This window comes from Perca flavescens, chromosome 23 (assembly GCF_004354835.1).
Source record: "Perca flavescens isolate YP-PL-M2 chromosome 23, PFLA_1.0, whole genome shotgun sequence".
Taxonomy (NCBI): domain Eukaryota; kingdom Metazoa; phylum Chordata; class Actinopteri; order Perciformes; family Percidae; genus Perca; species Perca flavescens.
The window spans coordinates 25,984,046-26,011,303 of NC_041353.1; the positions used below are offsets into that span (position 1 = coordinate 25,984,046).

General features: G+C 42.7%; 1 protein-coding gene across 7 annotated transcripts in view; it reads left to right on the forward strand.

The window, feature by feature from the left end:
- The window catches only part of LOC114549865 (pleckstrin homology domain-containing family A member 5), a 249,965-nt gene that overhangs the window by 220,308 nt on the left and 2,399 nt on the right, over positions 1-27,258 (forward strand). For 5 of the 7 annotated variants that reach the window (XM_028570148.1, XM_028570151.1, XM_028570153.1 and 2 more), the window contains 12 exons: positions 68-148; positions 1,271-1,423; positions 3,637-3,738; positions 3,889-3,997; positions 4,142-4,188; positions 10,050-10,185; positions 11,676-11,809; positions 13,057-13,248; positions 13,850-13,972; positions 19,305-19,406; positions 23,320-23,465; positions 23,972-24,111. In XM_028570148.1, the coding sequence (XP_028425949.1) occupies positions 68-148; positions 1,271-1,423; positions 3,637-3,738; positions 3,889-3,997; positions 4,142-4,188; positions 10,050-10,185; positions 11,676-11,809; positions 13,057-13,248; positions 13,850-13,972; positions 19,305-19,406; positions 23,320-23,465; positions 23,972-24,111 (1,465 nt within the window). The remainder of the gene's footprint in view (positions 1-67; positions 149-1,270; positions 1,424-3,636; positions 3,739-3,888; positions 3,998-4,141; positions 4,189-10,049; positions 10,186-11,675; positions 11,810-13,056; positions 13,249-13,849; positions 13,973-19,304; positions 19,407-23,319; positions 23,466-23,971; positions 24,112-27,258) is intronic. The other 2 variants (XM_028570149.1, XM_028570155.1) reach the window with 1 other exon arrangement.

A 27,258-nucleotide genomic window follows, 5' to 3' on the forward strand; every position in this document is an offset into this window, starting at 1 on the left:
GTGTGTGTGTGTGTGCGTGTGCGTGTGCGTGTGTGTGTGCGCGCGCATGTGTGCGTGTGTGTGTCAGACCAAGCTGAGCAGACTTTGTGAGCAGGACAAGGCGGTGAGGATGCAGGAGGAGAAACTGCAGCAGCTCCACAGAGAGAAGGTACAGCTCCCAGTGTGTGTGTGTGTTCATTGTTTGTGTCTTTATGTGGACTTGTACCTGCAATAACCAGTGGTGGAATGTAACTAAGTACATTTACTCTAGTACTGTACTTAAGTCCAAATATTGAGGTAATTGTACTTTACTTGAGTCTTTTCTTTTCATGCCACTTTCTACTTCTACTCCGCTACATTTCAGAGAGAAATATTGGACTTTTTACTCCACCACATTCATCTGTTCCAGCTTTAGTTACTAGTTACTTTAGTTACTCCGCTACATTCATCTGTTCCAGCTTTAGTTACTAGTTACTTTAGTTACTCCGCTACATTCATCTGTTACAGCTTTAGTTACTAGTTACTTTAGTTACTCCGCTACATTCATCTGTTCCAGCTTTAGTTACTAGTTACTTTAGTTACTCCGCTACATTCATCTGTTCCAGCTTTAGTTACTAGTTACTTTAGTTACTCCGCTACATTCATCTGTTCCAGCTTTAGTTACTAGTTACTTTAGTTACTCCGCTACATTCATCTGTTCCAGCTTTAGTTACTAGTTACTTTAGTTACTCCGCTACATTCATCTGTTCCAGCTTTAGTTACTAGTTACTTTAGTTACTCCACTACATTCATCTGTTCCAGCTTTAGTTACTAGTTACTTTAGTTACTCCGCTACATTCATCTGTTCCAGCTTTAGTTACTAGTTACTTTAGTTACTCCACTACATTCATCTGTTCCAGCTTTAGTTACTAGTTACTTTAGTTACTCCACTACATTCATATGTTACAGCTTTAGTTAGAAGTTACTTTACACATTAAGATTCCTGCACACTAAACACATGTAGTTTATAAAATCTGATGTTTGATTCTAAAGTAAACTTGCCGATAATATAACGGCTACAAGTCACGCTGAGATGATGAGACCATTAAACACACAGCTGGTTGGATCCGTACATTTTCCTGATGATACTTCCACGCATACATACAGTACATACTTAAGTAACATTTTCAATACGGTATTTTTACTTGTAATAGAGTATTTTAGTGTCTTAATGGTCTTAATACTTTTTCTACCGCTGACGACAAGTATTTGTGTGTGTGTGTGTGTGTGTGTGTGTGTGTGTGTGTGTTAGCACACTCTTGAGACGGCCCTGCTGTCTGCCAGTCAGGAGCTGAGTGAGCAGAGCGGCTCCAGCGCCGGCGCCACCCAGAGCCTGGTCCAGCAGAGGGACGTGCTGCAGAACGGCCTGCTCAGCACCTGCAGAGAGCTGTCCAGAGTCAGCACTGTGAGGGACCCCCCCCCCCCCCACACACACACACACACACACACACACACACACACACACACACACACAGAGACAAGTGCAGACCAAGAAACAGCTGGGCCTGTATTCTCAGAGTAGGAAATCAGTCATATCTGGTCCTAGTTCTAGATCTACCAGTTAAAGAATGTTATCAACTTTCTTTTCATGTAACATAATAACACGAGACACCATCACTACTGCTCTATATTCTTATGGAAGGATGAGAACATGAATATGAACTGCCAGCAATAAATGTTTTTCTTTTAATGAGCAACATTGAACAGTCAAACACAGAACATGTATTACAAAAAAAAATACCTGTACTTTCCTGTAAACTGTAATGTCTGATTTGCCTCAGTTCAACAGCAGCATTGACATATTACGCATTCTATGATCATGTTAAATAGTTATAAATAAAACATCCACTGAAAATAGGACATTTCTGTAAACAATCTGGGATATGTACCATGATTACAGCATTTAAACAGTGAATATAATAATAAAATAAAAAATGTTAAACCAAGTCTTACACCAAACATTCAACTACATATTCGCTGTCTTTACTACTAGCTAATCTTTCAAATCTCGATTTCGATTTGAAATCGATTAATCGTTCAGCCGTTCACGAACACTTGTCGACGTGCTTTAGAAAATCAGTGGGATCGCTGTGGTCTCAACCCTTCCTGCCTCTACAAGGTGTGTATGGCCAATGCAGGTACAGTCTAACCAATCAGAGAGTAGGGAAAAGGCAGCTTGCAACAACGATGATTTGGGTCTGTCAGCGTTTCAGCAGTAATAGATCAAACTTTGATTGCTCTAATGCTTAGATCAGACGAGACGATATCAGTGTGAAAATGGCTGAGATGGTGAGATGTTTTGCACCTACAAAGCAAACAAGCACATTCTTATTTAGCTATATAGCATATTTCATTCCAAAGAAGATATAGTGTGTAGAATACTTAAGCTGTACCTTTGGAACAACCAGAGGCTCAATGTCCTAAGGAAAACACATGAAGCCACTGGTTATATTTCTAATGATAGAGAGTTTGTTATGCTGGTGATGCTCTGGCTTTCTCACCTGTGTGGTACTTTCAAGGGAGAGAGAGAGACGCTAAATGAGAACATATCCCTGGCCACTGTGTTTTAGCACCAATAAAGAAAGTTTGGTTACACTTTACTTGAAGGTATCTACATAAGAGCGACATGACACTGTCATGAACGTGTCATAAACATTATAAACAAGTCATAAACGATTATGACGTCATAATCGTTTATGCTTCTTTTAGTAAGTGTCATTCGGTTTTTGTTAGGGTTAGAGTTCATGTGTCCTGAATGTGTCATGACAGTGTCCTGACAGTGTCATGTGTTCATGGCCCCCGCTGCATGGCCTAGCCTACCTTAAAGTCAGACAGAAACGTGAAAAAAACATTAAATTATATTATTTTAGGGAGCTCATCTGGTGGAGCGTGCGCCCCGGCAGTGGCCAGTGGTTCGATTCCGACCCGCGTCCCTTTGCTGCATGTCATCCCCCCTTTCTCTCCCCTTTCCTGTCTTTAGCTATCCTGTCAATTAAAGCCCTAAATTGCCCAGAAATAATCTTTTTTTTAAATGACATTATTTTATGTTAACACTGTCATTGGGTCTATAGATATTTAGTGTATTGATGACACAAAAAAATATTTCAAGAAGTGTATGACTTTTTTTCATAGATCTTAATATAAGCCGGATAAATGGAAAAAGTAAGGAGCCAGGTAGAAAAGAATTCCTTTTGGGAAGTAGAGGTTTGGGCTAGGTGAGGCCCTAAAATAACATCACGATATCTCGGGGTATAATAACATTCTTGATGATATGACAAAATCCTGAACAATATTTTATTATTAATTTCAAGGACATACAGGTACAATAAAATAAGTGTTATAGTTGTATATGTCGGCATAAACAGTTTGCCTTCAAATATTCACTAAAAAATAAATTCTGTCTCAGTACTTTTTAAACAACAGTAACAGAGTGAAATTCAGAATCTGTATAAACTATAAATAGTACAAGAAAGGGCACATCTAAACAGTTGCCAAACTAACAGGCATTGTAACATTATAACAACACACACTCTCACACACACACACACACACACACACACACACACACACACTCACCCAGTCAAATGACCGTGCTGATGGCTGCTGTCCTGCTTTCAGGAGTTGGAGCGTTCCTGGAGGGAGTACGACAGGTTGGGGGCAGACGTTACTCTGGCCAAGTCCAACCTGCTGGAGCAGCTGGAGGCCCTGGGCAGTCCGCAGGTAACACACACACACACACACACACACACACACACACACACACACACACACAAACACACTCTTCTTGAGTTGAGGTGATCAAGCTTTTAACAGCATTTGTGTGTGTGTGTGTGTGCGTGTGCGTGTGTGTATGTGTGTGTGTGTCCTCAGACAGAGCCTCCAAGCCAGCGGCACATCCAGATCCAGAAGGAGCTGTGGAGGATCCAGGACGTGATGGAGGCTCTGGCCAAAAACAAACCACAGCGGAGCACAGACAGCAGTAAGAGTCTCCAATACAACACTTTATCAAGTCACACTCATATGTATCTGATGGGATTTACATTGCCTGAGTACATGAATGCAAATGCTTATTCATTTGTCTTTTGTTATGGAAAAACTTTAACTTCCTCTTCTCCGTATTCAGCAGGTTTACCCGGTTCCAAACCGCTCTCCAGTCTCCAGAAGAACGAGGTAAGCCGGCCCACACACCACACACCTACCACACTTACTCTCAGCTGTTTCACACGTCTTTAGCCTCTGGCTACGATTAAAAGTTTTAAAAGTCATTTTGGAAGGCAGAATGAGTCTGTGGTTTTGGTAGAGGAAGCAGCAGGGATGTAACGCTATGTGCATTCATCCCCGCATCATAAAGGTATCTCCTGCTAGCAGGTCTGTCAGGGCGTTTTCACACCTATAGTTCATTTGCTTTAGTCCGAATCACTTGATGGGTTTGTAAACTTGGAGCGTTTCCCCTTGGTTTGGTTTGGTTCACACCTGATAAAATCCCAAACGTACCAAAATGCGTCATTACAAATCCCACAAGAACGTTCACTCCTCTTATTGGTCGGACAGAGAATAAGAGTGTTTGGGGGGGGGCGGGAGCAAGAAAGTAAATACAGGAAGAAGATCCTGTGTTCTGGTCTAGTGGTCAAACCAGCTCATTTCATTATAATGATCAGACATTGTTTCGTGAGTGACGTCGCTACGTCTGCTCTGCTCCGCCGCCGGCTGTCTCCAACTTTAGCGGTGGCTGGTGTTACCACGGAGATACGAGTGACGGACGGCGAGCTTGACAGCGGTCTATTTCTGTGATAGAAACACTGCAAGCTGCTACAGTTTGCTGCTCTGCTTCATCGCAGACTGCTGAACAAACCTGACTACAGGAGACACTAGCTCAGACTGGAGGACACACCTGACTACAGGAGACACTAGCTCAGACTGGAGGACACACCTGACTACAGGAGACACTAGCTCAGACTGGAGGACACACCTGACTACAGGAGACACTAGCTCAGACTGGAGGACACACCTGACTACAGGAGACACTAGCTCAGACTGGAGGACACACCTGACTACAGGAGACACTAGCTCAGACTGCTGAACACACCTGACTACAGGAGACACTAGCTCAGACTGGAGGACACACCTGACTACAGGAGACACTAGCTCAGACTGGAGGACACACCTGACTACAGGAGACACTAGCTCAGACTGGAGGACACACCTGACTACAGGAGACACTAGCTCAGACTGGAGGACACACCTGACTACAGGAGACACTAGCTCAGGCTGGAGGACACACCTGACTACAGGAGACACTAGCTCAGACTGGAGGACACACCTGACTACAGGAGACACTAGCTCAGGCTGGAGGACACACCTGACTACAGGAGACACTAGCTCAGGCTGGAGGACACACCTGACTACAGGAGACATTAGCTCAGACTGGAGGACACACCTGACTACAGGAGACACTAGCTCAGACTGGAGGACACACCTGACTACAGGAGACACTAGCTCAGGCTGGAGGACACACCTGACTACAGGAGACACTAGCTCAGGCTGGAGGACACACCTGACTACAGGAGACACTAGCTCAGACTGGAGGACACACCTGACTACAGGAGACACTAGCTCAGGCTGGAGGACACACCTGACTACAGGAGACACTAGCTCAGGCTGGAGGACACACCTGACTACAGGAGACACTAGCTCAGACTGGAGGACACACCTGACTACAGGAGACATTAGCTCAGGCTGGAGGACACACCTGACTACAGGAGACACTAGCTCAGACTGGAGGACACACCTGACTACAGGAGACACTAGCTCAGGCTGGAGGACACACCTGACTACAGGAGACACTAGCTCAGACTGGAGGACACACCTGACTACAGGAGACACTAGCTCAGACTGGAGGACACACCTGACTACAGGAGACACTAGCTCAGACTGGAGGACACACCTGACTACAGGAGACACTAGCTCAGACTGGAGGACACACCTGAGGACACACCTGACTACAGGAGACACTAGCTCAGGCTGGAGGACACACCTGACTACAGGAGACACTAGCTCAGGCAGGAGGACACACCAGACTACAGGAGACACTAGCTCAGGCTGGAGGACACACCTGACTACAGGAGACACTAGCTCAGACTGGAGGACACACCTGACTACAGGAGACATTAGCTCAGACTGGAGGACACACCTGACTACAGGAGACACTAGCTCAGACTGGAGGACACACCTGACTACAGGAGACACTAGCTCAGACTGGAGGACACACCTGACTACAGGAGACACTAGCTCAGGCTGGAGGACACACCTGACTACAGGAGACACTAGCTCAGACTGGAGGACACACCTGACTACAGGAGACACTAGCTCAGACTGGAGGACACACCTGACTACAGGAGACACTAGCTCAGAGTGGAGGACACACCTGACTACAGGAGACACTAGCTCAGACTGGAGGACACACCTGACTACAGGAGACACACTAGCTCAGAGTGGAGGACACACCTGACTACAGGAGACACTAGCTCAGACTGGAGGACACACCTGACTACAGGAGACACTAACTCAGACTGGAGGACACACCTGACTACAGGAGACACTAGCTCAGACTGGAGGACACACCTGACTACAGGAGACACTAGCTCAGACTGGAGGACACACCTGACTACAGGAGACACTAGCTCAGACTGGAGGACACACCTGACTACAGGAGACACTAGCTCAGAGTGGAGGACACACCTGACTACAGGAGACACTAGCTCAGACTGGAGGACACACCTGACTACAGGAGACACTAGCTCAGACTGGAGGACACACCTGACTACAGGAGACACTAGCTCAGAGTGGAGGACACACCTGACTACAGGAGACACTAGCTCAGAGTGGAGGACACACCTGACTACAGGAGACACTAGCTCAGAGTGGAGGACACACCTGACTACAGGAGACACTAGCTCAGACTGGAGGACACACCTGACTACAGGAGACACTAGCTCAGAGTGGAGGACACACCTGACTACAGGAGACACTAGCTCAGACTGGAGGACACACCTGACTACAGGAGACACTAGCTCAGACTGGAGGACACACCTGACTACAGGAGACACTAGCTCAGAGTGGAGGACACACCTGACTACAGGAGACACTAGCTCAGACTGGAGGAGTATATACAGTTGGTGCGGTTCTGGGTCGGATCACGTTCTCACCACAGGAGCGTGCCAATGTCTATGTTCCCACATTTCTACGATTTTCTTTTTAAAAATTAGGCCCTATGTTCCCACAGTTCCCACATTTCTAAGATTTGTTTCCCAAATTAGGCCCTATGTTCCCACATTTTCTTTTTCATTAATTGGTATCAGATGTTATCCCCCTTTCTCCCAATTTGGTAGCCAATTACACCCAACCTATTATCCAGTAGCAATGGACTACAGATTGAATGTAACTCTATCCCTGAAATAGGGCCTAATTTTAAGAAAAATCTTAGAAATGTGGGAACATGGGACTGTGGGAACTTAAGGTTTATTTTCAAAATGTTTGTGTAATGGCAGCTGTGACATGTGAATGAGCAGGTGCTGAGGAGGAAAAGAATGAATAGAAATTGGCTATTTTGGCCTTTTGCGGGGATTATGGCTGCAAATTCACTCCAGAGGTGTGTGTGGATGCAGAGACAAAGCCAGGAGTGGTGGGACAGCGTTGGAATAGCTTCCCAGAGACGCAGTTCATAGTAGGCCTAGTCAGGTTTTTAATTTGACCGTCTGTGTCTCGGGCTAACTCCCGCCGGCGCAGAATTGTGACAAATGTCGATGTAGATTGACGTAAAAGTCGCATCAAATCCGCCTTGGGTCTGATTCAGGACCACATATGTGGAAGTGGTCTAAATCTGATTTGAAATAATCAGATCTGGGCCAGATTTGAGTGTTCACACTACTTCTGAAGAAGTCTGACCTGGTCACTTGACCCCAAAAGAAATCTGATTTGGGCCACTTTTGCCTGCAGTCTGAACTTAGCCTTATTTCCAGCCTTTTCAGTGAAAGACTACTGCTCCCAGCCCCTCCCAGAGGTGTAGTCCAGTAAGAGTAATGAGTAATGAGACCAGCTGCTGTGTTACCTGTCAACAGGCAGTGACGCTGCTGCCGCTCAGTCCGCTCAGGGAGGGTGACAGTGTGCCCCCGCCCGCCCCTCCCCCACTTCTACGACTCATCAGAGCGTCCCCCTCACGTGCCCCCGCACCACTCGCACCCCGGCGGCCGCCTGCCCCCACACACGCACCGCCCCGAGGACCGCAAGGGCGGCTCCAGGAACGGAGCGCACAGCGTAAGAGCCACTGAAAGCCTTCATGTCTGCTCCATCCGTCCACATCTCCGCCTCACCCATTAGCTCACAGACGTGTCTGTTGTTCATCATTTTCACATAGGGCTGAACAATTTGGGGGGGGGAATCAAATTGCGATTTTTCTGCATTTAGATATTGCGATTACAATTTGATTTGCATTTTATTTTTAATTTTTAGTTTAGCTAAAATTCAATATTCCTTGTGTAACAGATAAAACATGTCATGGAGCATTATAAGATGAAACACCATCTTTTGATGTGATAATGCTCCATGACAGGTTTTATCTGCTCTATATGCTTATGGAAGGATGGCAACATGGATATGAAATACCAGCAAGAGTATTTATTAAGTTACTATAAAAAACCATGCCAATACAAAAATATCCGTACTTTCCTGTAAACTGGAATGTCTGATAGGACTCAGTTCAACAGCAGCATCTATATATTACACCTTCTATGATCATGATAAATAGAGTTATACGTAGGAAAGCTTTTTTGCACACGTCTTTTATTGGGCAGGTGCGTAGGATATGATCAAAAGTAGCAGATCAAAAAGTTTAAAGAAAATCCCGCACACTTGTCGCAAGCAAGCTATAATTTTTCGGTCTCAGAACTTGATGAAGGTCAGAGACAATGATCAAGACCGAAACGTTGTATTTTTCTTCTAAATAAATTATTGCTTACGTAATGGTCAGTGTGCTGGATTTTCTCTAAATAGAGTTATACAAAATAAATGAAACATCCACTGAAAGTAGGACATTTCTGTAAACAATCTGTGATATGTAACATTATTCCAGCATTTATCTTATGATAAAACAGAAATTGAATAATTAAAAAGAGGAATGAAAAATGTTAAACCAAATGCTACAGCAAACATTCAACTAAATGTTGCACATGCGATTAATTATCTTGTCTTCACCATTAGCTAATTGTATTCTTTCAAATTGCGATTTTGGTTTGAAAACAGTTCATCGTTCAGCCCTAATTCTCACATCTCTAATCCAGCCTAAGGGCTGAACTAATGTACACTGAAGAGACCCATTTCTCAACAAGGGCCATTTTGGATCCATGTAATTCATTTCAGTGTCTGTCACTCACCCACAGCCCATTCAGACCCATTCAGACCCACTCAGACCCATTCAGACCCATTCTGACCAATTGTGGCCCATGCATTTGTGGAACTCCATTGTTATGAGTGTAATGTTTTCTTGTGTTTAAAGTGAGTCTTGCCTTCTACTTTGAGTGTTTTTTTTATAGCACAGAGAACTCTCCTTATGCCTGTACTATTACTATGGCACGTCTTAGTGCTATAAAGAACCATATCTTTTCCTTGTAAAACTATGAGTTTATTCTTTTTCCAGAACTTTTTCTTTATTCTAAAATCACAACTTTATTCTAGGATTTTGTTTTTGTGTTAAATTACAACTTTTATCTTGAAATTCCAGAAGGTTTTCTTGTAAAACAACTTTTTACTTGAAATGTCAAGATGTTTTTTTCCCCTTACAGGGTGGTCCTAATCTGTCATATACTCGCAATATAATGTGAGATTTGTAAAATTGTAAAATCTAAAATTCTTCATTCTCTATTGCTCATGAAGCACTTTTTAGGGATTCTGAAGTTTACATTTGGGAGTGTGTGTGTGTGTGTACGTGCGTGTTTGCATGCGTGCGTATTCTGACCCTGAACAATCCCCCCTCACAGCAAGCTCCAGACTACCGGCTGTATAAGAGCGAGCCTGAGCTGACCACGGTGAAGGAGGAAGTAGACGAGGCCAACGGTGAGGACAAGGACAAGACCGACTCCTCTGCTGAGAGTAGGGACACTGCAGCTTCAAAAGGTAGGCCTTCTTCTGGACTCAGTCACATAAAGATGATGCTCTTATACTTTTAAATCCACGCCGTGGTTACGTACGTTACAGTAGATACGTGTAGATCCGGGTCCGTACCCTACGACGTGGCCTGACGTGTACATCTCAAAATGACCCTAACAACTGTGATTGGTCCACTTGGCCGTGGCTTGGTAGCATTGCATTTCCTCTTGTCTATATCCACGACAATTGCTTTGGTGCCATCGAAAATTCCGCCTGATGTCCCTCATTTTCAGCCGGATGTCCGTCCCCTTCCTCTGTCTCTGTGTTGGCGTTCTAACCTCCGGCTGATTTGTGAGGACTATGGTTAACTGCTCCTCAGATCTCTGCAGGGTAAATCCAGACAGCTAGCTAGACTATCTGTCCAATCTAAGTTTTCTGTTGCACGACTAAAACTACTTTTGAACGTAAGTTCCACCAAAACAAGTTCCTTCCTGAGACTATTTAGCAGAGGCACCGAGGCTCCATCCGGGGCTTAGCACCACCCACGACGATTGTGATTGGTTTAAAGAAATGCCAATAAACCAGAGCACGTTTTTCTCCCATCCCGGAATGCTTTATGGACTAGCAAGACTTTCCTCTGCAGTGCTGGGGAGGAAGGTCTGGCAAAGCGAGACTACATTTCTCCCCCGACTCATTTCCTGGTTCTCTTTCTACAGAAACAACATGACATCAAGGAGAGGGTTAACTTCTCGTGCTCCAGATCTCCCACTGTGGTCAGAAAGTGTGACTCTATGACTCTAGAGTCACTACTCACTCTGAAGATAATCACCATCACTCTCTCACTCGCTCTACCACATACTCATGCCGGTCCTGCTATTCTCTTTAAGAGATCGACGCACACACCATACTACAAGTATAAACTTCATCCCGCTTATGTAGGCTACGGAGAAAGCTCTGCGTGGACAATTTATCAAACATAGTTCTTGTCTTTGCGTACGTCTTGTTCGGGCCCTTACATACACAGAAAACGATACAACACACTAAAAGACGGGGGGGCACAATAGGTACTCTTTAAACACATCAGATCCTAACCGATTAATGGAGCAGCTGCTAGACTAGCAGATAGCACTACAGTGTAAGTGTTTCCCTTGCTTTTGGCCTTAAAATAGAAATAGGCCTATGCAAACACCAACTCCTATGCAGACTACAATTCTTCATGCCAAAGTCACGTTAGCGAAAGAACAGAACTGGAAATTCCTTCTGCCTCCCTGAAGTCACTGTGCGGCAACATTTTGCCTTCCCCATGAGTGAGTTATGGAAACAAACAAGGAACAGTAAAGCGGTAGACAAAGGAAATCTGGGTTCTACATGTCTTCTATTCTCCCTCAACGTGTTTTTGTGTCTTTTGTGAAATGAAGCACATTAACGTTTGTGCCACAACATGAGCAATTAGCCCGACTGCAGTGTTTGTTTGCTAATGTGTAAGTGATGGAGTGTCCTGTCATCTCTCCCAACAGTGCCCCCCTACCCGGTGGGCATCATTCCTCCCAGGACCAAATCCCCCATAAGTCCTTGCAGGAGTCCTCCCGAGTCCTCCACTATTGCCTCCTATGTCACCCTGAGAAAGACCAAGAAGCCTGAATCCAGATCAGTGAGTTTTGCCCTCAACATCGACAGAGACAGAACAATTGTTTAGACAAAATGGACCGATTCCATTTCAGCAACTGTGGCTGAATTGGGCAAGAACACTGATGTTATTTGGATGGCTGTTATATAAGTTGCAACTAAGTCCTTCCAGAAAAAGGCAGAGTTTTTTTGTGATTGTTGCAGGCAAAAATCCTTGATTATGCGGCATGTTTTCTTAAATAATGCGATGGAATGTGCGGGATATTTATGCAATTTTATACAATGAAATTGCGGGAACTTGCAAAAACTGTGGTTTGATGAAAAAGAGAAAGAAAAAGTGATTCCCCCCCCAACACCCTGCTTTTCAATGATGTTCACGTCGCGTCACTTCATAATGTTCCCATGGCAACAGGGGAAAATGGCTGCTCTTGTTTGAAGTAAACGCAACCTTTTTCAACTTTCTGCTAAGATACATTTGACTTTTTTGCAACTAAAATGCGGGGATTATGAAATCGTGCAAGCCCCGCATATTTTGCGCGGAAATCGGCAATTTATGCGGCGAAAGTGCGGCGTATTTGAAAAAATGTGGCCCCCGCATAAATATGCATACTTTGGCTGATTATGCATTGAATTATGCGATCGCATAATGCTGATAATAATTAGTTAATGGTTAAAAAATGGTCTATAAAGCATCGAACAACATTCATTTGGCATCGTTAAATCTTTTTTGGTGATCTATAAAATAGATTATTATTTGATCATAGCTATCTAACAGTAAAATAACTATATTAATTCACCACTTGTTAGCGACGGTTATTATAAAGTGTCACCGATAAAATATAAATGAAGTGAATGCCCTATTTCTGTTGTTTCACATGTTGGGCCTACCCTCAGGGGTTTTAGTGTTTTTAAGTATTTATGTATTCTTGGGTATGATTCTTATTGACTATGTATCGTTGTATGTATCTGAATGGGACTAGCAAGAAATGAAGTTCCCTCACGGGAAAAATAAAGTTCTTTTGATTTAGATTTGTTGAGCCCAACCACAGAAATAGCACGGTCAAAAGGATACCTGGGACACTCACCCGCAACTCTAAAACCCAAGCCCATACATCCTGACAGGTTTGACATGGTCAGGCAGTCAGGAGTCATTCTCTAGGAAGGGGTTACTTTGGTTTGGATCAGAGCCGACATTTAGGCTGGGAGAGCAACAAAACAAGGGCCCAGAGTTTAATGTCAAAAGAATGTAAGACTGAGTGTTGTCGTGTGCAGGACCGTCCCAGGAGTGCCGTGGATCAGACAGGGTTTGGGGAGCGGGAGGTGGGGAGAACCAGGATGAGTGTGGAGGAGCAGCTGGAGAGGATGAGGAGGAACCAGCAGGCCTCGTCGCTTCGAGAGAAGAAGAGAGAAACGCCATCCCGCTCGCCCTCCTTCAGCAAAGACAGCCCTTCCTTTATCCAGCAGGTGATGACACACACACACACACACACACACACACCACACACCAAACACACACATATCACAAACACATTACTCACACACATACACACACACACACACACACCCCCACATCACAAACACATTACTCACACACACACACACACACATCACACATTACTCACACACACATCACAAACACATTACTCACACACACATCACACACACATTTGTCACACCACACACATCACAAACACACACACTCACACACACACATCTCACACAACACACACACCACACATATCACAAACACATTACTCACACACACACACATCACAAACACATTACTCACACACACATCACACACACACACATCACAAACACATTACACTCACACACATCACACACACATCACACACACACACATCACAAACACATTACACTCACACATCACACAGACTTACACACACACATCTCACACACACAACACACATACACACATCACAAACACACACACACATACACATGTACAGTAAGCCTTAGCTGAGCTGTTATATCATCTGTTCTGGAAATGTATACATACATATTAATTGTGTGTGTGTGTGTGTGTGTGTGTGTGTGTGTGCAGAGTCGGCTCCAGGCGGAGGGGGCGTGTGCAGACCCTGTGGAGCTGGAAGCGGCTCTGCAGCAGCTGAAGGCGGCTCACATGGAGCGGAGCAGGACGGCTGCTGAGGCTCAGCCTGCCCCACAGGTTCATGGGATATTATTTTTTCAGTAGTTGTGAACTTTACGCTGTCCTGGCAACCAGTTTTCATCCTAAACAAATCCACATTTTATGCAAAATTCAAAAACTAAACATAAAGTGCAAATACATGTTTATCATCTTTTAATGAATGAATTAATTTCATTAAATAAGAATTGCATACATTTAAATTAACTGCAGACGCAGTATTACATTACCAAATGCATATCTATATATGAAATAGAGCTAAAAAGATTAATCAATAGTCATCAATTGTTAAAGGTGCTCTAAACGATGTCACGTGTTTTTTAGGCTACAACATTTTTTGTCACATACAGCAAACATCTCCTCACTATCTGCTAGCTACCTGTCCCCTGAACACACTGTAAAAAACATCTCCTCACTATCTGCCTGTCCCCTGAACACACTGTAAAAACATCTCCTCACTATCTGCTAGCTGCCTGTCCCCTGAACACACTGTAAAAAACATCTCCTCACTATCTGCTAGCTGCCTGTCCCCTGAACACACTGTAAAAAACATCTCCTCACTATCTGCTAGCTACCTGTCCCCTGAACACACTGTAAAAAACATCTCCTCACTATCTGCTAGCTACCTGTCCCCTGAACACACTGTAAAAAACATCTCCTCACTATCTGCTAGCTGCCTGTCCCCTGAACACACTGTAAAAACATCTCCTCACTATCTGCTAGCTGCCTGTCCCCTGAACACACTGTAAAAACATCTCCCCTGAACACACTGTAAAAACATCTCCTCACTATCTGCTAGCTACCTGTCCCCTGAACACACTGTAAAAAACATCTCCTCACTATCTGCTAGCTGCCTGTCCCCTGAACACACTGTAAAAAACATCTCCTCACTATCTGCTAGCTGCCTGTCCCCTGAACACACTGTAAAAACATCTCCTCATTATCTGCTAGCTACCTGTCCCTGAACACACTGTAAAAAACATCTCCTCACTATCTGCTAGCTACCTGTCCCCTGAACACACTGTAAAAACATCTCCTCACTATCTGCTAGCTGCCTGTCCCCCTGAACACACTGTAAAAACATCTCCTCACTATCTGCTAGCTGCCTGTCCCCTGAACACACTGTAAAAACATCTCCTCACTATCTGCTAGCTGCCTGTCCCCTGAACACACTGTAAAAAACATCTCCTCACTATCTGCTAGCTACCTGTCCCCTGAACACACTGTAAAAAACATCTCCTCACTATCTGCTAGCTACCTGTCCCCTGAACACACTGTAAAAAACATCTCCTCACTATCTGCTAGCTGCCTGTCCCCTGAACACACTGTAAAAAACATCTCCTCACTATCTGCTAGCTGCCTGTCCCCTGAACACACTGTAAAAAACATCTCCTCACTATCTGCTAGCTACCTGTCCCCTGAACACACTGTAAAAAACATCTCCTCACTATACGCTAGCTGACTGTCCCCTGAACACACTGTAAAAAAAACGCGGTCTCTGTAGATCGCCCAGGCTCGACAAACGCCATCAAAAACAAACTGCGCCAACCTGCACCACCAAACATAACAAACAGTGTTCCAGCCAAAACCGACAAGAAGGATTTGGGGGTTGGGGGGTTAGTTAGAAGGGAGGGGATGGGATGAGGAGGAGGGAGGGGTGAGCTAGCCTCCGTTTTGTTTGAAAATACTTTGAACGTCAACAAGAAGTGACGTCACCCAGCATTGCTTAGAGCACCTGTAAATGACTCGCCAATTATTTGGATAATCAATGAATCGCTTTGAGTCATTTTTGAATAAAGAATAGTAGAAATTCTCAGATTCCAGCTTCCTAAATGTGATTATGTTCTAGTTTCTTCTCTCCTCTGTGACAGTAAACTGAATATCTTTGAGTTGTGGACAAAACAAGACATTTGAGGATGTCGTCTTGGGCTTTGGGAAACACTGATCCACATGTTTCACCATTTTCTGACATTTTAGAGAACAAATCTAATCCATTCATGCAGAAAATAATCCACACATTAATCAACAATGAAAATACTCATTAGTTTCAGCCCTAATATGTACAAAGTTCTAGTTATACTATTTTACATTGGTTGATTTCAATGCTATACTTTGCCATTTTTTCATCAGGATCATCGGTGATTAAATATGACCTATATATGGACTGTAATGCATGACCAGAGGTGTCAAGTAACGAAGTACAAATACTTCGCTACCTTACTTAAGTAGAAATTTTGGGTATCTGTACTTTACTGGAGTAATTATTTTACAGCATACTTTTTACTTCTACTCCTTACATTTTCACGGAATTATCTGTACTTTCTACTCCTTACATTTTAAAAATAGCCTCGTTACTCATATTTCAGTTGGGCTTGTTTTCATTCCAGCTCGTCATCGTTAAAAAAAACACACACAAAAAAACCCTATCCAAATCGCTCCATCCGGAGAGAGTGAATGTGATTGTGGTTGGATGAGAAGTATAAACATAGTCATTCCGACACTCTATTGGTTTGTACGCGATCCATCAAACCTGCACAGACCCGGTGCTAATACACCACCGGTGCTTTAACGACCGTTATCTACCGACCGAATAGCAACGCTGATTTCGGTGCCTTATTTAAGTGCCGCTTAAATGCCTGCGCTTCTCTCTGATGCTCCGAAAACGGACGTTAGAGGGAACTGAACATCGCCGCACGGGACGCTAGTTAACACTACAGTTGGCAGCAGCTAACGTTAGCCTACGGTTAGCTAGTTAACACTACAGTTGGCAGCAGCTAACGTTAGCCTACGGTTAGCTAGCAGCTGGAGTAAACACGGTTAAAATGCTGAGAGCTAAACGGTGTAAAGTGTGTCTGTATTTCACTGGAGAGGATTGTAACACCAGAGTGTAGCTGCCGTTGTCTGAAAAACACAGACACAGAGATGTGTCCACTTTTTCAGCCCTTCTGAGTTTGCAGGAATGATTTTAATATAACATTATTATAGTCATATGATTTTGTCCTAACGTTTTGGGGTTAAGCTGTTGTCCTTAATGGCATTGTTTCCCCCTTACATCAGGGGTCTTCAACGTTTTTTAAACCAAGGACCCCTTTACTTAAAGTGAGATGTAGCAGGGACCACCTACTACATATTGCAGGGCTTGACATTAACTTTTTGAGGCACTTGTCCTTCGGACAAGTACATTTACGTTTCACTTGTCCATGAACAAAAGTCACTTGTCATTTTATAATTTCTTTTGTGTTTTGCTAATGCAGAATTTGAAGAAACCATTGAAAGCATCCAAACACTATCAACATTAATACAATTCAGTTTAAACAGTAGAAACAAATGTGTCCCAAGAATAGATTTCCCCTTCAACAAGAAAAAAGGATCTCCAGACTCATAATACAAAATTATACTTTGCACACCGGTGTGCAGAAGTTAATATATTGAGATTCTAAGTGAATATTTTAAAGTTTCTCATTACTTTCAGATTCCTAGTCAATATTCTAAGTTACTATGTCAATATATTGAGATATTCTGAGTTACTAAGTCAATATATTGAGATACTGAACCAATATGTTGAGTTACTAAGTCAATATATTACGATACTAAGCCAATATATTGAGATTAAGTCAATATTTTATAGTTTCTCATTACTTGATATTCTTTGTTTATATTCTGAGATACTGAGTCAATATATTGAGATACTAATTCAATATTTTGACCAGAGGTAGTGGTGACTTGAACTTATACTATATCTAAAATAATTTTGTAGACATAACAATGGATTTTGCCACTAAATGTTGGTGTCAGCGTTTTTTTTTTTTTTTCTTTCTACAATTTCACTTACCAAGGGATCCTTTAAAAGGTGTAGCTACTTTACAGTTGATTATTACCTGATATTTAATCCGCTACAAACGAGTAGCGGAGCAGCTAATAACGTTACGAGGCAGAGAGCCAGCCGTCAAGAGTCAAATTAACTTCATGCTTCATCCGCACAAAGCACACTTCTATCGCCACGGTGACAGCTTTATTCGCTCGTTTTCTGTGAACGATGTGGGGACGGGGTAATGTTAAAGCGTAGTTAGCATGCTAACGTTAGCTAACTAACACCGGCTGCCTGGCTTGCTGGTTCCGCGGTGCTTTCATGCTGTATCGCTTACAGAGAAGGAGCTGAACAGTGGGCTGGGTCTAACGTCAGCGGTCCACTCTCCCGCTGCTGCTGGGTCTAACGTTAGTTAATGTATTTGTTTCAAATCGGTAAAGTAAAATCTGTAACATAAACGGAATGAGTGGCACATAATAACGTATATAATGCTTCATCCACACAAAGCACATTGCTATCACCACGAGTGACTTCTGTTTTCAGCTTGTTTTCTGTGAACGATGTGGCGAGGAGGTAACGTTAAGGTGGAGTTAGCAAGCTAACACCGGCTAGCTCGCCGTGCTTTCATGCTGCTTCGCTTTCGGAGAATGCGCTGAACAGCGGGCTGGGTCTAACGTTAGCGGCCCGCCGACCCGCTGCTCGGGATTGTGGAGTAAAATATGTATTTGTTTCAATTCTGTAACATTGACGAAATGAGTGGCGTTTTGTTTGAGTTTTAACTTGTCCAGTGGGGCAAGTAAATTTCTCTTCCACTTGTCCTACAAAAAATCCACTTGTCCAGGACAAGCGGACAAGCCTTAATGTCGAGCCCTGTATTGTATGAAATTAAGTTGCATATTAAACTGGGCCTACAATAACAGTTAGGGCAACCTAAAGCGTTCTTACATACCCTTTTTTCATAAGCTATTAAAATATTAATTGTTGGCATGATTTTATGAATCATATTTTAATGTTACATACTTTATGTGACATACTGTATGTGGCACAGTAAATCTAGGATTAACTGTATCTGTGGGCTGATATCTTAGGAACTACCTTACTTATAGGCCAGTAAGCTTATCATCAGTGGGAATTTATGTTTGCTAATAATATGTTGGAATTATGTTAAGGCATTTTAATTTTAAAAGACTCAAAGATAATAAAAAGACTCAAAAATTTACAATAATTTGGAGGGCCCCTGCAATGACTTTGAGGACCCCTTGTTGAAGATCTCTGCCTTACATTACTTTGACTTTTATACTTTAAGTAGTTTTGAAACCAGTACTTTTACACTTTTACTTAAGTAAAAAGCTTGAGTTGATACTTCAACTTCTACAAAAGTCTTTTCAAACCCTAGTATCTATACTTCTACTTGAGTAATGAATGTGAATACTTTTGACACCTCTGTGCATGACACACCATCACCAATAAACTGCAACCCCTCATGCACATTTCTGATGATGACTGAACAAACAGCTCATAACATTATTCTATTTCCGTCTCCAGGAGGTGTACAGTGTGGAGGAGGTGAAAGATGAGGTGCAGCGTGACGGGGACGGTCACGGGACTCTGCAGAGCGTGAAGGAGGCCAACAGCACAGACAGTGAGGTACTGTAGACAAGGCCTGCACAGCAGGGCCGACATTTCCCATAGAAACATGCTATGTAGGCCATGATCCAGTGGTGGAATGTAACTAAGTACATTTATTCCAGTACTGTACTTCAGTCCAAATGTTGTGGTACTTACTTTACATGAGTCTTTTCTCTTCATGCCACTTTCTACTTCTACTCTGGTGTTAACATTGTTGCATGTAACGGCAGTAAAATGTCATCTCGGCTCACATCACTGATCGAACATATCCGATTGGGTAGTGTTTGGTTCAGAAGCCTTTATCTGTGATTTTTGACGGTAGAAAGTGCTGCTTTGTTCCACTACAATCTAACATTAGCCTAGTGCTAATTATTAGGTAGCTGCATGCTAACGCCAGATAGCTGTAATCTTGGCGGCCAATGCTGGTCATTTCTTCCCAATTTTACTGCTGGGACATGTCCGGTTTCCCATTTCAACTATTGAAACAAAACTGGAGATTCCAGGAAACACGCTGGCCAATCAGAGACTGGGCTTTGTCGGGAGGAGGGATTAAAGAGACATGCGCAACTACAGAGCGTCTCATGCGACGTTTACACGCGGCAGGCTATCTCTAAATGGACATTTCAACCTCTCCGTTTTCAAAAATAACACGTGCACAGCTGTCAGTTTTCAGAAAAGTGTTTGTTTACATGTACTAATGTATATATGCCGTCAAGAGCACGCCAGACCTGTAGGTGGCAGTGTAACGAGAAGCTCAAGCCCACGTTAGCCAATCAGAATCCCAGAACTGGCAACAACAGCAACAAATCACTTCCTCTCTCTCTCTCTCTCTCTCTCTCTCTCTCTCTCTCTCTCTCTCTCTCTCTCTCTCTCTCTCTCTCGGCTGCCTAAACCTCCGTTTGTCTCAGTTTACGTGCAAACGAAGATTTCAAAAATCTCCACTCTGGCCGGAGGTTTTAGAAAGACTCGGTTTCAGAGAAGAATTCTCCGTTTGCGTGTAAACGAAGGGCACAAACTAAGGGAAATGTCTCCGTTTGTAAAAATAACCATGTATGTGTAAACGGGGTCTCAGACAGAGGGTGAATACAGGTGCAGCAGCCATGGGAAGTATGAGAAAAATAAAGTGTTTTTTTAACATTGAAGCATGTAAACATGTCCTAGTACAAACACAAAATACAAGTATGAACCCCAAACTGCTATATAATTGTTGCCCTTTAATATCTGCAATATTGTTATCGCAATATTCAACAACGTTATCACATTTTGCATATTTTCCTCATATCATTCAGCTCTAATTAGTGCCAACTGCATGGAAAAACCAATCAATGAAAAATCCCAGCATAACACTTCACATACTAATGGGAATTGAACGAAAGTCCCAATTTAACGTCCTGTCATTCAATGCCTGCAGACACAAGCCAGCAATATAATGTATCCCATGGCTAAACCCCCAGTGTGTGTGTTCATGTCACTGTCAATCAAATCTGATCAAAACACAGCCACCCAGTTCTGATGAAGCAGATTAACTGGGGTTTTGGAGTGTTAGACTCTTAATAAATAGGATTGCAGGGGCTTTAACGCAGCTCAGTCAGTGAGCCTAACTACACAAATACCATTTATGATGAGTGCGCTGTAATGTACACGTAAGTGCTCTGGGATTTAACCTAATGGTATCTCGGGCAGTTCCGGGTTACTACTGCTGCTCTGTGATTGAAGTGGAATGATGTAACCATGTTGTCAATATAACGCTGGTTGTTCTGGCAGTAGACAGTGTGAACATTACACTGTAGTCCTCTTGATTATCTCTACTAGAACCTAACACCAAAATACGGAAGAATATAATAGTTAATGACAGCATTCAACTAGGGCTGGGCGATATGGAGAAAATCAAAATATCACTATATTTTTGACCCAATACCTCCAATATCGATATACCGGCGATATTGTAACACTGACTAATGGTGCTTTCACAAAATATTTTTACAATTAGATTTTTTATATATGTAAAGTGGATTTAGTGACTAAGTGAGTGAAGGCAAATAACAGAACAGCTGGAACAGTCTGGTAAGTTCAGAAAAGTAGATCACTTTACTGTAATGCAGCCTGTAAAACCAGGAAGGACTTATGTCATATTACGATATTACAATATCCAAAATCTAAGACAATATCTAGCCTCATATCACGAAATTGATGTAATATTGATATATTGCCCAGCCCTAAATCCAACAGGCTAACTCCATCAACATCCCAAACAAATGCTCGACATGTTGGTCATTTGAAATAGAAACATATAGTGTACACAGGGGAAAGATGTCCCCATGGAGGTCAGCTAATAGTCAGTGGTGGAATGCAACGAAGTACATTTACTCAAGTACTGTACTTAAGTCAAATTTCTTAGGTACTTGTACTTGACTTGAGTCTTTTCTCTTCATGCCACTTTCTACTTCTACCCCGCTACATTTCATAGAGAAATATTGGACTTTTTACTCCACTACATTCATCTGTTACAGCTTTAGTTACTAGTTACTTTAGTTACTCCACTACATTCATCTGTTCCAGCTTTAGTTACTAGTTACTTTAGTTACTCCACTACATTCATCTGTTACAGCTTTAGTTACTAGTTACTTTAGTTACTCCACTACATTCATCTGTTCCAGCTTTAGTTACTAGTTACTTTAGTTACTCCACTACATTCATCTTTTACAGCTTTAGTTACTAGCTACTTTAAAAATTCTGATTCCTGCACACAGAACACATGTAGTTTATAACATCTAATGTTTGATTCTAAAGTAAACTCGCCAACAATATAACGGCTACAAGTCCAGCTGAGATGATGAGACCATTAAACACACAGCTGGTTGGATGCTTTTTTTGACACTTTCAACACTTTTTCATTTCCAGTTTCTAAAATGTGAGGATTTTTCTGCATTGAGTATTTTTACTTTTAAAACTTCAAGGAGATTTGACTGATTATAGTTACATTAGTCTTGTGTTGCCAGACCTTCCTCCACAGCGCTGCGGAGGAGGGTCTGGTTACTTAAGTAATATTTTCAATGCAGGACTTACTTGCAGTATTTTTTACAGTGTGGTATTAGTACTTTTACTAAAGTAAAGGATCTGACTACTTCTTCCACCGCTGCTTTTAGTAAACTGGTACAGCGCAGTCTGCAGGGGCAGCAGGTGGAGGAGAACCAAAGGAACTCTAACACACAGCGTCACTATACACAGCTCTCTCTGATGTAATCCACACAGCAGATAATCAGCTATTGTGGATGGAACATCTGCGCTTGTAATCTGGGGAAATAACAGAAGATTTGTGGGAATGTGGAAGGAGCCAGCTTGGATTTAAGGGCTTTATCCTGTGGTTGTAACCAGGATTGATAGCTGGGTCTGGGCTGCGCTCCACACCACCCTCAGACAAACATGTCCTCGATGTGTTTATTGTATTTTTACTTGATCACTTACTCACTCAGTCATTCATGTTCTTTGTGTCGCGTGATTTATTTATTTACGTATTCACCAACTGACTTCTCTTGTCATACTAACATATTTCATTATTTGCCAATATCTCTTATCCATTTCCCTGTAGTTTTCATTCTTTCGTTTTGTATTATTATTAGTAATATAAGTTCAACTATTGTACAACTCATGACAGCACAAAACCAAAGTCTTGCTGAGGTAAAAGATACGCATCGCTGGTCTGGCAATGCATTGAACAACACTGACATCACACTTCTTTACTACTTTTTGTATGTAATTCCCACCTCTCCGTTTTCTAATAAAAACACTTGTGTGTGTGTGTGTGTGTGTGTGTGTGTGTGTGTGTGTGTGTGTGTGTGTGTGTGTGTGTGTGTGTGTGTGTGTGTGTGTGTGTGTGTGTGTGTGTGTGTGTGTGTGTGTGTGTGTGTGTGTGTGTGTGTGTGTGTTTCAGCTGTGTGAAAGCCAGAGGGTGGTGATTGTGGACCTGGGCGTGGAGCCTCAGCGTGTGGAGATTGTAAACCTTCACTCTTTTGAGGATGACGAAAGCAGAGAGCAAGATCTGACTAGCTCACCAACAAACACCACCACTGACAACAGGTAGGTGTGTGTGTCTGTGTATGTGTGTTCGTGCGTGTCTGTGCGTGTGCTGAATGAGTGTGAGTATGAGGCAAAGAAGAAGACAAATTACATCTTTACACTCTGTTGTTACACACAGGCCCAAAAAACACAGACATGCACAAACAGGACCCAATACATGCACTAATGGATAGGGGGCAGAGTGAGGGGGCCACTACAGGCACCCTGGGCAGTTTGGGGTTCGGTGGCTTACTCAAGGGCACCTCAGCAGTGGCTGAAGTGACACCTCTCCAGCTACCGTACTCTGTCCGTACAGGGAATTGAACCGACGACCCTACAGTTCACAAGTCAAGTCCCTAAGGAATGAGAAATTAAAAAGAATTCAAAGAAATGAGTGTGGAACAAGGCCAAAGGGATCTCAAGGATTACAAAATACTATGAAATATATGATAGCCGTTCTTTTGCTTGTCCTAACAGTAGTAGTCAGTTGTGCGTCAGAGTGACCCTTCTGCTTCGGCTCATTGCAGCTTCCAGACTCCTGAGCCTGAGACGCCGAGCCCGGAGCCGAGGGAGGACGAATCAGACGCGAAGCAACAGAGCGCCAGAGAGGAGAAGCTGGAGCTAACCGCAGACGACAAGAAACACAACAACAACAACATGTTGGCTTGTAAGTGACACGTGTGTCAGTCAAACCTGAGACCACATTTCATGCTGGCCCAAATACCTTCTGTTGCACTTGCTCCCCAATTTCAATTACAGTATTGGAATGAACTTGCTATTGTCAAGGCAGTAGCTAAGATTTAAGGCCGTTACGCACCGAGGGGGCGTGGCATCAAAACTTTTCGCAGCGATGCAAATTTACGAAAAGTTTGGAACAGTTTGAGTTCCATTTGAGCACAAATAAATACTTCAGCACCTCATAACCACTGGGAGGTGTACCGTGTCTTGTTTCCCCGGCTGCTGGGTGGAGGGGTGGGGGTTAGCTCCGGAGACTCCAGCCCTGTCTCCCCCCCCCTGCCCGCAAAATACATTGAGTGAATTTAATTCCCTCTGGTAAGCAGTACGCAGTGTAAGTTCTATGTTTAGGGCTATCAACTGGTGCAAATAAACGATAAAAAATTATATACTGTGCAGCCCTAGGTACAATAATGAATATCATAGAATACTTTCACCCCACCTGACAGGTGGCAGACACTGACACTGACATCCGGCTGTACAGTTGTGTAGTGTGTCTCTGTTTATCTTCATTAGTGTTGTGTGCAGATTGACATTGCTTCTCAAAATGTCAATTGCATGTCCAAATACAAAACAAACAGCTGTCTGATGGAACAAGTCTGCAAAGTTCATAAACTGAACCGACAGCACACTCCAGTGGGTAAACAATGAAACTGCAACTTTAAAAAAAAAATGAATCTGGGAAGACAGACACTCAGTGATTGTTTTTTTAGCCTTAATAATCAAAATATATTTGATTTCAGTTCTGCAAGGTTGAGTTTAAGTACATGCCCCATCAGGCTTTAAAGCTATAGTGTGTAGTTTCTGTCTCCCCCATGAAGTAATGACAACAAAACTGTCGGCGCGTCCACATGATACAAGCCTTCCGTGATCGCCACCCACCCCTCCTCCTCCACGCAGTCGCTAGTAACCAAGGAGGACACGGAGGATTAAACAAACATGATGGATTCTTCAGAAGAGGTCATTATCTTCACTCCAGTTTCTGTGCGGGAAAGTCACCTGACGCCCCAATCTTCTGAACATAGTCATACTGATGAATCCAGAGAGAGTTGTGTGGAGCTGATAGTCTTAATTAGCTTTGTAGCAACTCATTTGGCAACGGCTGGAATGTAACAGACGTTCGTTAATATCACACAGTTACGCACTGAAGCTTTAAAGTTGTGTTTTATTTTGCTGTTGTAGTGAGCAGAACAAAACCGTTCTTCAAATGCCAGCTGTGTGCATAAAAATAAGAGCAGAGCACGTCCGACACCTAAAGGAAAAGATGTGGCCGGTCTATGTGTCAGCCATGGGCATTTTATGACATGTCAAGCACCCACACATTCACAAATCCTTACCATCTGCCAAAACTGCTGAAAAACACAGCAGATTGAAAATCATTTGCATAGACCAGCAGGACTTTTGACTTAGAAAACTTGATTTGCACTCACAGAATTCTACATGCTCCCAAAAGTTGACATGCAGACTTTTTACCACCCACTGTTCCACTTGTGGACACCCTGATGGGAAAAAACAGGTACTATAAAGGCTTTAGGCCGCCCTACACGTAGGTCCAGTTTAATATGCAACTACATTTTATGTGTATGTATAATATATGTAAGGAGTCCCTGCTCCCTCTCTTTTTCAGCTAATGGGTCCTTGGCCTAAATAACGTTGCAGAACCCTGGTGTACTGTATTGGTCTAACTCTAAAAGGAAGACTAGAATGCGACATCTAAGAACTACAGGTCACATTAAATACCTTGGTATCGATGTTTCCAGACCAGTTGCCAGACCAGGTCTTAAGGGGGGCATATGAAATACATGGGAGGGCACAATTATTATTAGCGTACAGTATGTATATTTATAATAATCATATACTCTTGTTATACTATTCGCACGTAATCATCACGTTAAACATAACCAACAGCAATATGACCAGGTAGCCTATTTAGCCTACAACACATTACATAGAAGCAATGTTATGAATATCCATAAAACACTTGACTATACAACATATTAGATGTAACACCAGAAGCATCTCTCAAACATGTACCATGAGACACACACACGCACGCACACACACACACACACACACACACACACACACACACGCACAGAGACTTTGAACCTACCGGTACTTTGAGTGGAGGCAGCCTGTCCTCTCTCCAGTCCCTCCTGTCATTTGAAGCTGCATGCTTATTTAAGCCCTTGTCTGTAAATCTTAAACCCCTTAATGAAGAAGGTCGCGGCCGATGATACAGATGTGAATTTTTTTTAACCAAACATTTTGACTGGATATTTCCTCAACGCAACCTGTTTGGGTTTGTCCGTCTCACCCCCTGATTCAACAGTTAGTTGTGGCCCAAATGCTGCCCATCACATCGTAGCCTAACTTTCTTTTTAGTAAGTGATAAGTGATGATTAGCCGTGATAGGCTGTTGCAGTGCAGATTCCCATCAATCAAACAAAAATCACACCATTGTTTATTTATATTTTTAAAGTTTTAATGATAAAGAATTAGGGCTGGGCGATATATCGATATTAATATCGATATCGTGATATGAGACTAGATATCGTCTTAGATTTTGAATATCGTAATATCGTGATAGGACATAAGTGTCTTCTTTCCTGGTTTTAAAGGCTGCATTACAGTGAAGTGATGTACTTTTCTGAACTTACCAGACTGTTGTAGCTGTTCTATTATTAATGATTATTTATCTAAAATCTAAGTGTGAAGATATTTTGCGAGAGCACCAACTGTCAACTCTAGAATATATCGTCGCAATATCAATAGAGGTATTTGGTCAAGAATATCATATTATCTGATTTTCTCTATATCGCCCAGCCCTATATTAGAAAATATGGGACGTAGAAATAAGCGCTGAAAATGTGTAGAAGAAAAATTTAACAATTTAAAACGTTGGAAAAAACTAAAACAAACTGAAAAAAAGGCGTCAAAAATATTAACGGGAAGACAACACAAGGGTTAATCAGAATTTATGTTTACATTTTATTGTTATTTGAACAGCTGAGCATTGAACCAGGTGAAGAAACCTGTTTATTATTTATTCATTTGATTTTGCAACTGTTCACTGAAA